We start from the raw sequence: 14,002 nt of genomic DNA, 5'->3' as shown, positions 1-14,002 counted from the left end.
AGCGAGCAGCGTACGTCGAAGCTCCGACGACAACTCAGTACAGGTCACACAAAGGGACTCCACACGTGGAGAGATATGTAGCGAAAAACTTTCGCCTGGCGCCGAAACAAAGCGACTCTTCACGCGTAGCGTACACAGAACCGTCGAGGCGAAGTTTCCCCTAGACTGAGAGTCCCTAGGGGCGACCGGTCATGCAGCCAACCCTATTCAGAGTAATAACGGCAACAAATCCCAGACACTTTGGACATATACACGATGAATCTGTTGAGGAGTCGCATCGGGCCTCACGGAGCTCTAAGCAGCAGGCGTTCAGGCCTCCAATTGTTCAACGGCGCGCCATACAAGGGGTTTGGAGAACCCAGAGATATGAGGGCAAGTGTGGTCTCGATAGCACAGGCTAGGGGAACTGAATTTGAGAGTACTTTTCCTTAAGACGGCTTTCATCGCGGCAGTATGACATCCGAACCCTCTGTTGGCAAGTGAAAGAACGATGGAAGCTGCAAGACGCGATTTCGCTACGCAAGACACAAACGGCGTCGGCGCCTTCCACAACGAGATTCCTCACAGAGCGAATAAAAAGCACCGGGCGGAGACGTGTCACCGCGTCGAAGCCCCGCGTCTGCTGCAGTCGCTGGATCAGCCCAACGAGCGAAGAGACGATTGAACAAGCAGCGACTTGTAGAAGTGGCGAGACACGGTAGGCATGGGGGACACACATCGGAGAACTACCTGGTGCAGACAAATCAGATCATTGCACCGGTTCAGTTAACTGTGAAATGTGCAACGAGAGCTGGAACGCGTTACTGCGAACAAGGGAACACCCCCTGAGCAATTGCAAAGCAACTGCGGCAGGCTTCACGCCGCAGCCTATGACACAGCGAGCGGAGTCGAACGAAGGTGACGAAATTGGCGGCTCGGGACAGCTTTGACCTTCCTTTTCAAAGGAGAGAACCTGCCATCTGCAAGACGAGCGATGAATCAGTAACTGAGCCTCGAGAAAGGCCGCAGCTCGTCGAGCGTCCGTTGACTCGAAACGGAAACTTTTCTCACGTACGGAGCCCCGGCGGCAGACGATACGTGCCGGCAGGATTCGTCGGCAAGAACACGAGGCAGTTTGGCGTTACGAGACGCGAAAATGTACGAGATAAGACTCGAAGCGTTCGGGACAGCTCTAAGGATCTCTATAGAAAAGACGCCTGTTAACTGAAACCGCGATGTCGAAAAAAGCCATACCACAACCTTGCCTGCTGGCGCGGCCGGCGTCGCTGTGTCCGGCGAGTGAAGGTATTGACAGCAGATGGTGACGACATCCGGAATTTCTCGCATGTCCCTGCTGCATCTAGAGAAACGGCGAGGTAAGAAGAGAGATTGCTAAGAAATTAGATGAAGCAGTCTTCAGAATGGGCATTGAATCTGTACCGTTGGCCTCTGCAACTTCGGCGGCAACCTCAGCGAGTAAGACACACATGTTGTCATGAGGCAACCAGGGGTGTGGCAAGGCATCGCGAAGTTCGCTATGAGTGAGCCTTTTGCGGCTCCTCCATCGGCTCGCTCAATCATTTCGCTGACATCTTCTCAGATTTGAAAACTGCCATACACACCATCCAGCTTGCGGGAATTTTCGAGATTGTGGCGGCATGGTAGAGCTGAGCCGCATTCCTCGTTGCCAGCGAGTCAGCCAGGATCTGAGTTGCATCTCAGTATCTTACTGTTGTTCTTGCAAGGGCAGCACTCATCAGTCCCCTTTGGAAATAACCTTTCCGGCAGTTTTATCGTGCAGGTGAGGCTCCTCCTGAAGTGTTGCAGCAAAACCTGTGTCACGCGCTGAGGTTTTGATCCGCAGAGGGGGAGACGAGAGTGACGTGGTCGGTCTCGTAGAATGCATCGTTTGGGAACTCCTCCATTACGTATTTGTATGTGCTTAGACGCGTGTTCTTTCATATGTGTGCACAACTCGGTTGCGTCTGGCTGTGGAAGGACATTTTCAGGGGCGGGGGCTGCGTTATTTTGTTAGAGGGACGGTCTTGCTGTCACCGTTTACGCTCAGTTCATAGGCAGATGCTCTTCAAACAGCGCGAGTGGGTGACAATATTATATAGGAACAGACGAACTCCAAAGAGGGCGCACCAATGGAATTTCAGTTAAACGTAGGCTTCCCTTGATGTAGAGTGCATAGGCTACGGTTCGCTAACTCGCCAGGAGTTCTCATCAACCTTGAGCACGGCGTCGACATGACCTTGCCTGGGGCATTTTCAGCGACCATGTCCTCGTCACGGCCCACAACCACCACCACACGCACGTTGAAGAGGAAAACACCCGTGTTTCCACTGGCACCGAGTGCGGCGAAAGTGTCGGCATTGTCTAAAAGCACTATTGTCCGCCGCATCCCCCACAACAGAGCGCCGTGTTACAGATAAACGTACTGCTTTTCCCGTTCCTCATCTCGGAAACGGGCAAGGTCCAAATGGGCTAGCGCCCGAAGCACGGTCGCTCAGGGGGTTGAAGCATACCTCTGCATATGACTTGATACATTAGACAGTGGTATTATCATGCGGTATGACGAGAGAGGCGAAATTCGCTACTCCACCTCGTTACCCTGTCGACAGGAATGCCTCCCTCACCGCATCCGACACTCGTCCGCGAGTCGTAAGTCACTGCAGCCTAGCTTCACCGTATGTTAGCGCCGGGTATAGAGGAGCGCGGGTATTCCACAGAAAAACTCTTAGGATAGCGATCGCCCGGGCGAACCCAGTTTTCTCGTGTGGGTGGGAACAACGCCATCAGAGAGTCCACATAGATTGTTTCAGCTGCCCTCCAACCAGCAAATGACAGGACACATCTGCTGAAGTCGTTGAGATAATCTAGTGTAGCGGAAAGCCCTCTACGATTAACATTAAGGGGGTTCCTCCTCTGATCGCCAGTTGGCGCGGGGGTCCTTCGCCCTGTAGTTGATACATACCCCGGGGAATTCTCCCACCCCTACCACCGCGTGGCGAAACCTTGATCTCTATGGCGTTCGCGGGTCAGATAATGTTGACGAGTGGTCTGGCGTTTTTGTCGTGTCTCGCCTTATTTCTTGAGTCATCAAGAAAGCCGCGTGTCTTTTTCCTTTCAATGTGTACGGTGGAGTACCTCAATACAGAGCGAAAACGTACATAATATCGATCTGGTCAGGTAGCCCGGTATCCTGTCGGAGTTTTTGAGATTCTCTTCACAACCAGACGCTTCAGGTTCTTGTCAGCCAACACGTCTCTACCCTTTTCATCTGAGTGCGTGTTCAATTGTCTCATGCTGGGAAAAGTGTTTTGTTTGTCTTCCTTGCGAAAGAACTGCTTACCGCACTTGCTGGGCGTGCATCATGCCCTGTTCGCTGCCCGCTGGAAGCGCTTCTTTCCTATGCTATAATAACGTCACTGATTTCAGCACGCATAACATGCAAATGCATCTGGTGGGAAGCCTGGTTGATTTTCTAGAACCTGGATCGCTCACAGAGTATGTACGAGAACACACCTCGGGTTGTACGATGTTCGAGATATCTTAAACGTTTAGAGAGCCCCCGCGGACCACCAGAAGCAAAGTGGGAGAGCGTTTGTCTTCTGTGCCTGAGTTTTTGCGAAATTCTCACATAGCTCCCGTCCAACACGGCTCCTTGCTCTTTACACCAACCTGCAAGATAAGAAACTGACTGGCCACGTCACAGCGTGCCCCTTAGACTCCAAGGACAGTCTGTATCTGCTGTTCATGACTATGCTTGTTTTGTTGTGTCCGAGCATTCTACACGCGACCTTTTGCGGTAACTTCGTGCTTCAGTTCTGAGGGCCTATAGATTTCAGGATCTCAGCGGCTGAACTGCTCTCGTCTCTCGTCCGACCAGCTATTTCGGGTGCTGCTGCTGCTGGAAATTGGGGTTTTCGTGGAAAATCGATACTGCCCGCTTGCTCTGACGAGCTTTTTCTCTGACGACCTTTGCTCCTTTTCCACGGAAGCAAGCATGATGTGGAGTGTCCTCTTTGGCGATTCAAGTTCATCTCTGGTATCTGTTCCATCTCGCATACTGTCCTCAAGGACCCGAACGTCCTCTTCCGTGTCTTCTGTTCTGCCACCGCGTGACAACTGGTGGCTCCGTCGGTTCCAAGTTTTCAGGCTTACTTACAACAGGAAGAGCCTGCTTCTTCTGCTAACGCTGCTCTGTTTCTTTTCCTCGCACAACCGTAGGTATCATCAGCGTCTTCCCCTCTGCTGTGTCGAAGCTGCAGAAGTCGTGCCCCCGGGTGAACTTTCACCGCTTTCGGCCTTGCAGGACAGTCCGGGGGGCAGCGATGGGATCAGAGATAAAACTGAAGCAGACAAATCGACACACGCTGTTGCAGATCCCTTGGGGGTCCCCTCCTTGACCACGTTATCTTCACCGGAAGCCCCGCGGACAAGCGCCCAAAGCGGTCAGAAAGAGTTTCGAGGGAAATACCAGGATCCGCCGACTTCCGCGTTCACTGCAGAGGACGCTGCTTCAGCCGCTGGCGCACCAGGCGCTCGCTCGCGGACAGCGGTCGACTCGCCTGCAAACAGAGAAGGCACAGGCCAGAACGAGGAGAGAGCATGCCTCCATAAAGCAGGAAAAGAGACTGGCGCAGGTCATTTTGTGGCTTCAAAAATGAAAGGGCGTGCGCCTCAAGGCGACGGGGGCAAGTCAAAGCCCGGCGCGGCCGACCCTGCCAAAGGCCGAAGATATCTGCAGTCCGCGGAGAAGCCGCTCGAGGGCGCGTCGCTCGCTGAAGACAATTACGATGACGCTCGACCTCATGAAGACGTTAAACAGCGGGGCTGGGAGGGGGGGACTCAAAAGGTCGAAGCGGCGCTGATGCCGCCTACAGCCGGTGCAAGGCCAGCCTCTGCTCAACCTCAAGCGCCGGCGCTCCCTGCCTCGTCAGCAGTCATGTATGAGACGCCCCCAGTCCCGTCTTCCTCCCCTCCCCAGTCTTCTGCGCAGAGGTCTGCTCCCTCGGACTCCGTGGAGCTCTCGCCCGCTTTGGCTTCATCGCCTTCACTCTCGCTTGACGCCCCTGCGCCTCCAGCGTCTGCGTCTGCCGACTCCTCTTCTCCTGTGGCGGCGTACGTCTCATCTTCTCCTCCGCCGTTTTTGGCAGTTCCTCTCGAGGCAGTCGGTCTGCTACCTCCTCAGCAGCGCGCGGCTTTCCTCGAGACCGCCAGGCGCCTTCCCCCTGAGCTGCATCCGCTATTTCTGGCGGAGATTCTACGCGCAAACGCGGCTGCTTTGCCCTCGTCCGCTCCTGCGTCAGAGGCGAGTTCCACGGCCCCCAGGAAAGAGCCAGGCCCCCCGGACGCAAATCCCCAGAGGCGGCCGAGCGCCAGCGGGCACGGCCAGCCTTTGTCGCCACCTCCGAGATCTGCCGGCGGCTACTCGGGGCCCAGACCTGCGCCAGACGATCCCCTGGAAAGAAGAGTGAGGAGCAGTGGCGAAGTGCAGCCTCAGCGGGTTGCCTGGGAAAGACAGATCCCCTTACCCGCGCACGCAGTTCCGTCCGCGCTGGCCTCAATTCCGGGGGTGCCTCACCCCTCCGGCGCGGGATCTTATTCGCCTTCTCTCGCGCACGCCCCGTATGCACACGCACATGGCGCAGAGAGTCTCGTCGCCGCGGCGCCTGAGCGCCCGCCCGTCTTGCGGTTGTCTGACAGTTCTCTCCCGAGATCAGGCGACGAGTCTTACTCACACAGCGTTCCTCAACAAGGCGCCTCTTCCTCGCTGCCTTACCCCCAAGACAGCGCTCTTGCCTCGGCCGCGAGTGCGCCGCTGAGCTACACATATCAGGGGCCCTCGTATTCGTCTTCCAGATTTGTTCCATCAGCTGCGCCTGCGGCTTCGATTCCTGCCTTGGCGTCGGCGCCCTCTCGCTATGGGATGCCCTCTCCCGCGGCCTACGACGTGCATCATCTCCCTGCAGGAAGGGCGCCTCCCCCTCCAGTTGGCGCGGCTCAGCCTCCGTCCGCTGCGTACGTGACCGCCGCCTACGCGCCCTCTGTCTATCCGGCGCCGTATCCCTATTCGCCCTACCCTCTCTCTTCTGCGTCTGCTCCCTACGCGACGCCTTATCCTCTTTCCGCCGCACCTTCTGTCTATCCCCCCTATTCCTCCGCTTCGGCTGCGCCTCTGCCTCTCGCAATGGTGCTGGGGGCCGCTCCGCCCCCGCCCCACGTGGTGGCGGAAGAAGTCAACGCCGCGGTAGACTCAGCCGTCAACCACGCGACCTCGGTCGTCGAGAACGCAGTGAAGTCGGCGATTGTCGGCATCATCAATCCAGCGACGTACAACACCGCTGCGCTACTCCACGGCCTGCAGGCTCTCAACGAAAGAGTCTACGAGGGAAGCGAGGTGGCGACCAAGGCCCTCCTCGACTTTGCAGCCTATAGACGGAGTCACCCGCAGGACACGCTCGCGCAGCTTGTCAACAGCTTGGAAGAGGCAACAGACACGCTGAATCAAGCTGCGACCGCGGGGACTCCACGCCTGAAACCGACTTTAGAGGCTGCGCAGAAAGACGGGAACCCGAGCGTGAGCAAAAGTGGGCAGCCTCTGCTCGAAGGCATGGGAGTCTTTTCGCCTTCGAAGGAATCTCCGTACACTCCTGGGTCCCTGCAGGCGGACGCCTTTTCGGCCGCCGTTCTGGAGGGTCAGGAGGTCGGTGCCAGAGGCGTGGAGCCAAGCTCGCCTCGGAAACATCTCTCGAGGAAAGACGACGAGAGCGGGAAAGAGAGATTCGAAGAGACAGCTTCGAGAGCAAAGAAAGGCCCCGCTTCTACTGGCGGCGGAAAGGGAAGCTCCGAGGTGCTCTCAGGCCAAGGTGCGGACAGTGCGGACGCAGGTTTGCCTCAGGAGATCATCGATCTCCGGTCGCTGCTCACGAAGGAGCAAATCGCCGTCATTGAAAGCCTCACGGAGTTTCTGAATCTGGGGTTCGACGCAGCTCTCAACTTTGTGAAGAGCCAGAGCCGCGGCGTCCTCGGCTTGAAGCAGTTCCCCTTCTTCCAGCCCCTGCAGCAGAAGATCCTGGGGATGTACCAGCGGGCGTCCGCAAACCGCGACGCCGACAAGCAGCGACTCGAAGAGGATGAGCGACGCGAGGCCGACCGCCGAGCGGCGCTGCACAAAGCTGATCGCGAGCGGCAGTTCTGGGCGGAGATTCAGAGGGAGGCGGCAAAGCAAGGCCTCGATCCTCGCGCCGTTGCCGAGAGACTCATTCAACTCAACGCGCAGCAGGCCGCCCACGACTCCCGCCGCGGCGGCGGCGCTGCAAGCAAGGCTCGCCCCGGCCTCCCGCTCCCACACAGTTACCAAGCAGAGGCCTCTGTCCCTCACCACGCTCGAGGTGCCCTGGGGACGGGTTTCCCTCTCCAGCGAAGCCTGGTCGTCAGGAGCCCCACTGTGCTGGAAGGCGAATCCAGGCGTCTGTCACCCGGGGCGCCGATCCAGCCACACGCTGCCCTCTCCGTCTCGCCAGGCAGGCGCCTCGACAGAACCGCCAACGAGGAAGGTCCCGCTGACGCAGCGCAAGACGAAGCAGTCGAAAACGATAGCGGGGAGACGAAACCAGAAACAGACGCTGCAGGAAATGCGACGGAGGAGGGGGAAGGAGAACTGGTAGGCGCGGCTAAAGGGGAATCTGAGAAAAAGTCACCCGCGGCGGCGCCCACAGAAGAAAAACCTACGTCGGCCTCTGGGGGTGACAACGCGAGCTCAATGCAGGTGGATCCAAGCGTGCGAGCGGGTCGCTCGGAAGAGCGCGCGCAGCAGGCATCTTCAGACGACACAGGCGGCAAGGCAAGTTCTCCGCGTCGTGCTGCGCCCAGCAGCGAGGCACGCGAGGCTGACTCTGCAGGCAACGACCGCGAAGAACCTTTCTTGGCAAGCAGACTTGCGCCTTCTTCCTCCCCGCGCCGTCTCTCTATCTCGCCTCCGCTGTCTCTCTCCGGCTTCTCGGCGTTCCCCTTCTCTTCGCCCTCTGCACACTCCCCCCCGAAGCGCCTCCCGGCGCCGTCGGCTGTCGTGCTGCCCCCTGTGGTCGCTCTGCCCTCCGCGCTGGGCGTCTCGGTCTCCCCCTCCGCTCTCGACCAGCTCCTCTCGCTGATGGGCGTGCCGGAGAACTGTCTCCTGGAAAATTTCCGCTACCGCGGACTCGCGAACGTCGTAGACCGCCGCAGTTCGCTTTCGACGTGCCTCGCAGCCTGCCGAGCTGCGGCGGCCGCGTCGCGCTCCCCCGCGCTGGCGCGGGAGGCAGGTGCGGCGGCGGGCTCCCCGGCGTCCTTTCCGCCCGCGCAGTCTGCGCCTTCGTGCGGATTCTTTTCCTACCTCCCGGAAGTCGAGCTTTGCTACCGCTACGCCACGGTGGAGGGACTCCTTCCCGCCGCGGGCTACGTGTCGGCTCCAACTTCTTGCTCCGTCGTGGAACGCGCACTGCCTGGGCGGGAGACCGCGAGGAGAGCCGACGATGCCTTTGTCGTCTCGGGGTTCCAGGCGCAGCGGCAGCGGGAGGGGGAAGAAGGCGAGGGCCTGCTAGCGCAGGACGACGCGAGAGGGCGGCTCGCCGGAAGCCGCGACCAAAGAGCAGAGACGGGGCGAGACCGAAGACCCGCGGGAGAGATAGGAAGCTTTGAGAGCCGCGCTGGCGAGCCAGCAACCAATCAGCATCCACAGGGACGGCGCGGGGACTTGGCAATCGAAGAGGTAACAGGCAAACTCCATCCGGCCGAGAGAGAAGATGGAGAAAGACAGACGACGGGGACGACCGCAGCCCGCGACAATCCACAGCCGTTGCCGGCAGCAGAGGCACGCATCCCCACAGCGGCTTCGCCGAGCACAGCTTCCAGTTCCCCGGCGTCGGGCTTGCCTCCGTTTTTTTCTTCTGCCTCTTTTCTCGCCGCCTCAGCCGTATCTGAGGGAAGGCCTCATGAGGAGCGAGGTAAGACAAGCGAGGCGGAGCTCGCTGAGGGGCGAACTCTCCCTCAAGCAAGTCCCAGAATTGACGCAGGGGAGTCCACCGGCGACGCGAAGGGCCTGGCTGAGATGTCTGTTGCCGCGATGCCCGGTTCTCGCTCTTCCGGGAAAGCAAGCGAGGGACAAGAAGTGAATGTGGAAGTGCTCACGCCTTCTCCGAGCTCTCAGACGCACTTTTTCTCTCCTTCATTGGCGAAGCACGAGGCAGACGCCGGCGTGAAAGACGTCTCTGTTCCAGAGACTGCGCCGCCGCAAGCCTCCGAGGGCACGAGAACCGCAGCGCCTTCCCCCATGCGCCAGCCCGCGCCGCCCAGCGCCCTGGCGACCGCAACCGCAATCCAGGCGCCTCCAACTTTTGTTTCAGATTCTTTGTCGACTGCGGATTCTCCTCCCACGTCGTCGGTTCCGCCGCATTTCTCGTCGTTCCTGGCGCCTTCGCCAGCTGAGCGCCCGCCGAACGTGCCGGCTTTCTCAGCGCCCCCCGAGGTGCCTTCCCACTCAGCGGCGCCCTCGCGATCATATCCGCAAATGCCCTCGCCCTCTTCGGCTTCGCTTGCGCCTGCGGCCGGGGGGCAGTTGCAGCGTCAGCAGGTCGCGCCCTCCTTCTCCTCCCCCCCTGCGAATGCGCCGCCCGGAGTCGCAGCCCCTGCCCCCGCGCCCTGGGTCTATCTGCCGCCTCCGAGTGTCCCCGGGGCCTCGGGGGGGCTGTCTCCACCGCCTGCGGCTCCGCTCCCCCCGAGCCCCGTGCTGGTGGGCGCCGCAGTCCCGGCCGCCTACGCGCCCTCGTTCGCGACGCCCGCCGGGAGCTTCCTGCCGCCGGCGGCCTCGCCCGCTGCCGCGCCCGCGTACTCTGGCTTCGCAGCCCCTCAGCCGCTGAGCGCGCTCTCGGCGCTGGCGCCCCTGCCGACGATCGCCACGCCTGCAGCGTCGACGGCCGGCTCGCTGCTGCAGACGACGCAGGGGCTGATGCAGGCGGGAAACGCGCTGATGCAGGCATTTCCGCTGCAGCAGCTCCTCGACGCAGGGCAGCAGCTGTACGCCTCTGGCTTCTTCCGGAACCGCGGCATGAAGCACCTGCAGCTTCCGGGGCTGGGCCCGCAGAAGCAGGAGCTGCCGCCGCCGCCTGGCATGGAGAAGCCGACCGTGAACTGCGCCTCCGAAGGCATGACCTGCTGCGTTCCCGAGAACGCAGCGGAAAAATGGAAAGAGCGGCCGTAAGGAACTCCTGCAGAGCGAGAAGCATGAACCGCAGAGAGCCTCGCGCGAGATTGAGAGAGCGCCGGTATCTCGTCTAGGCAGGCCTGTGCGCCACGCTTCGCCGGGAGTAGGGGTTCGTCGGCCGGTCAGGCGATGGAGTGGTGATTCTGTTTACACAGGTTCTGCATAGATCTCCAGATACGCTGAACGCCTGAATTTGCAGTGGTGTTGCCATTGCCACAAGCTTTTGGCTCCGAGAGTCCAGTTGCTGTTGCTCTTCAGTGCATGCTGAGCGTCACTGGCTTCTTTTGCAGTCTCTCACCTGCCCTGCGAGGCGCTGCCTGAAGATCCCAGAGAGGCTGGGTCGCGCTGCAGGCCCGGTGTTGGCGTGCGCCTACTGTGTGCATGGTCCCTTTCTTCGTTTTTTGGGAAACTGCCCATTTTTGCCTCTGCGTGGGCTCTGCCTGGCGCCCAGGTGCCGCACACACTTTCCGCGGCTCCATTCTCAGGTGGGGGCGGGCTGTTTCGCTTAAGCGGGTTTGGGAGTTTGTTCTCTCTGCCGATGCGCTCTCGGGTTTGGTCCCTCAGGCCTTTTTTGAACAATCACGAGAAGCAGAAGAAATGTCGGGCGCACTTTGTCTCGATGCTGAACTCGCTCTGCGCGACCACGAGCTACTCGCTCAAAGGCGATGCGATTCGAGACAAGTACGCGGCGGGTGCTTCTTTCGAAGACGAAGACGACAACTGCGGCCTCGTCCTCACGGAAACCAGGGACTTTTGGATCTTCCACCATACGCTCGTCATACCGGGAAAGAACATGAACAACGCGATCTGCGAGTGCAAAGAACCCAAGGCGGCCAACGAGGAGGTAAGCGGGACTCGGAATGCCATGGCAGAAGAGGCGCGCGAACTTCCTCGCGTCCTCTCTGTCTCGCCCGGCTGTGTTTTGTAGCCACTCAAAACGCTGCGCGTGCGCTTGGTACCAGTCGCGGAGCTGTGCGGGTGTCGCGAGGGGTTCGTCGCAACCTTTCTCTTTCGTAGCCGCGTTACAAGCTTCTACAGGGTGCAATGGAACGCCGCATTGAGCGGCAGTCTGGATTACCTGCCTCCCTCGACAGAGACTGCAGAGAGCTCTCGCTCACCTTCCAGACCACGCCGAGTGCAGAACATATATATATATATATATATACATAGATAGATAGATAGATAGATAGATAGATAGATAGATAGATAGATAGATAGATAGATAGATAGATAGATAGATAGATAGATACTACTGGAAATAAGCATGTCTCTACATAATACACATATGCAGACAAATATGCATCCATAGAAATGCCAGCCTATACGGAACTTGCTCCGCGCGCCTGGGAGGCACGCTGCGAATTCTCTGTCGTGTACTTTTTTTTACGGTGCCGAAGATAGGCGGATGAATTTCCGCCCACGAGTCCTTGCATCGTCTGTGATTCAGAACACCGAGTGAATAATGCCAAGTTTTATCTCCGTCTCGCCGAAAAAGTCTGTTGGGCTAAAGCTTTCTATGCGTTGTCGTCTCGATCCTCTTCTCCAGGGCCTGCGCCAAATCGAGGGATTTGCAACCTGGGAATTCTCGCTCCAGGCTGTGCACGCGATGGAGGAGCAAGCAGCGCGCGGCGAGCAGATCGCGAAGGTGAGAAGAGAACGAACAAGTGGAAGACTCAATGCGGAGTAGGAAGAACAAGCTTGCAGACTTAGCAGCGGCGTCTTTCCAGCATTCGACTGGAACCTAGAGCCCGTTCCCACAGCTACTTCCGTCAGAGGCATGCGCAATTCCCTCGCCGCAGAGCGGCGTCGCCGACGACTACAAATGACAAACGCACCAACGCATATGCATATACACATATATATGCCGGGTGTTTTTGGCGCATACGGGGTTGACCATTTCCAAATTTATGCTTATGTATATGTTTTAGCAAGAGAAGTGATGTCTAGGTGAAGCTTACGAATCAAGGACGCCGCTGACGTCTGCACATTTGCCTTCGGCGGCGCCTCCTCCTATTTCCGCGCGTATATATACGCACACATGGGCTTATCTGTTTGACTCTTCGCACATATGCTCAATTGGCTTTTGTTCCTTTCCATCACAGCCCTATACTGATATATACACATATATATACACGAATGCTTATTTAACATATCTTCGGGGGCACCTACGCCCCGCCCTGGCTTTGAAAAGGGTCTTCCACAACGGAGGGACTCGCGAATGTGCGTCTTTACTCGACAGGGCTTGGGTACTGCGCTCGCGTTGACGACAATGCTTGGGCAGCAAGGCGAAGAAGCTATAGGCCACGTTTTAGAGGTAAGCAATCTCGATCTGATTTGAAAAAAGAAAGCAGAAACCCCGCCAGCGAGGTATGCTGCAACCTGAAGTGAGGAAGGACCTGAACTCACTTGCGGGCGAGATCTGCCCCTTTGCGAAACAAGCCAGACATTTGCGTGCTCTCTCGCCTTTCTAGGTCTCCCACCAGATATTTCTGCAGTTTTACACATGCACAAATATACAAATATTCATATATGTATATATATACTTATGTATGTATACATATATATATATATATATATAGCTTCGCCTGCTACGTGCCGCTTTGCATTTCCATCATTCTTTTTCGTCTGTGATACAAATTTCGTTGCTTCGAGTTCATCTGCTCCAAATGCCTGTCTCCCTCTTACGCCTGCGCAGCATGCAAGTAGCCGCGGCGCCCGCAAGTAGCCAACTCAGGACTGCATGCGACGTTAAGATTTAGTCCGAGCTTACCGTATCGAAATCGAGACGTTTCGAATCAGAAATTGGTGCAAGGGTCACGGCGTTTTCAAGAAAATTTGGGCAGGTTGTCCCCTGCTTGTTGCTTCGTGGTAAAGAGTATGAGAGCTCTGCAAGTCGTCTGCCAACGACGCGGCGTTCGCGGCGCTCTGTCCCTAGACGCGGGGGCGCCAGAGGCGCACGCAGCAAATTAAAGACGATACTCCAAAGATGCGAATCCCAGTCGTAGAATCTCTCTTTCGACTAGTGCGAATAGACTTTCACAGAGAAACAACCAGGTTTGACTCCGCTGAGCATAATGGACACCTCAGGTGGCCGCGGTGGCAAGGCAGATTTTCTTACCACTAAAATTGCACAATTCGAAAACAAACACGAGAGATTAGTGTAACGTGAGCGTGGGCGACGGTTCTGTATGCAGCCCCGCATTTATGCATGAAACGCGTACGCATGTGCGAGGATCTCCTGCGATTTTTACTTGCGTACGTCTCAATATCGCACACAATCCTGCTTCGCACGCCAGGCGACATCTTCACACTTTTCTGCAGACACCTCGATGGCGTCTGCATGAGTGCTTGGAAGTCCGCTTATACACATTTGTGTATTTATCTACATATATACGGAGGGAGAGACCGGGGTGTGTTTGCGTCGTGGAAGGGACTTCACGCCATTGTAAATTTCTGAAAAACCGCTATCACCGCGGAGCCGAGCTCGCGAACTGGTTTCTCCCTTCCTTTCTCGGTGTGCCGGTGTAGAGCCTTATCCTGAAACTGCGCAACTAGCCGTCCGGAAGTGACGTCTTTTTTCATTCAGACTTCATGGCGCAGACACTCCGCTGCAGACGGCATCCTGCTGAACGTGCTTGTTCAACAAAAAGTATGCGCTGATTGTTCCTTTGCTAATTGTAGCCGCGCATGCAGGAACCTGCGGCGCCAGATTTTTGGGTCCTACGTGCATGTGATAGCAACGAGGGCGAGTCTTCAGACTCTGTTTTCTGATTT

General features: G+C 57.6%; 1 protein-coding gene across 1 annotated transcript; it reads left to right on the top strand.

Moving 5' to 3' along the window:
- Positions 1-4,651: 4,651 nt before the first annotated feature.
- BESB_010910 (uncharacterized protein) lies at positions 4,652-12,953 on the top strand (the record flags this gene model as incomplete). The annotated part of the gene is made up of 5 exons (XM_029359845.1): positions 4,652-10,221; positions 10,793-11,072; positions 11,775-11,873; positions 12,468-12,542; positions 12,924-12,953. The coding sequence occupies 5 exons, from the start codon at positions 4,652-4,654 to the stop codon at positions 12,951-12,953; spliced, it is 6,054 nt and encodes a 2,017-aa protein (XP_029222758.1).
- Between the last annotated feature and the right edge of the window lie 1,049 nt (positions 12,954-14,002).

Source organism: Besnoitia besnoiti, chromosome I (genome assembly GCF_002563875.1).
Source record: "Besnoitia besnoiti strain Bb-Ger1 chromosome I, whole genome shotgun sequence".
Classification (NCBI taxonomy): domain Eukaryota; phylum Apicomplexa; class Conoidasida; order Eucoccidiorida; family Sarcocystidae; genus Besnoitia; species Besnoitia besnoiti.
Note: the sequence above shows the minus strand (reverse complement) of the source record. Positions and strands in the feature narration are given on the sequence as shown.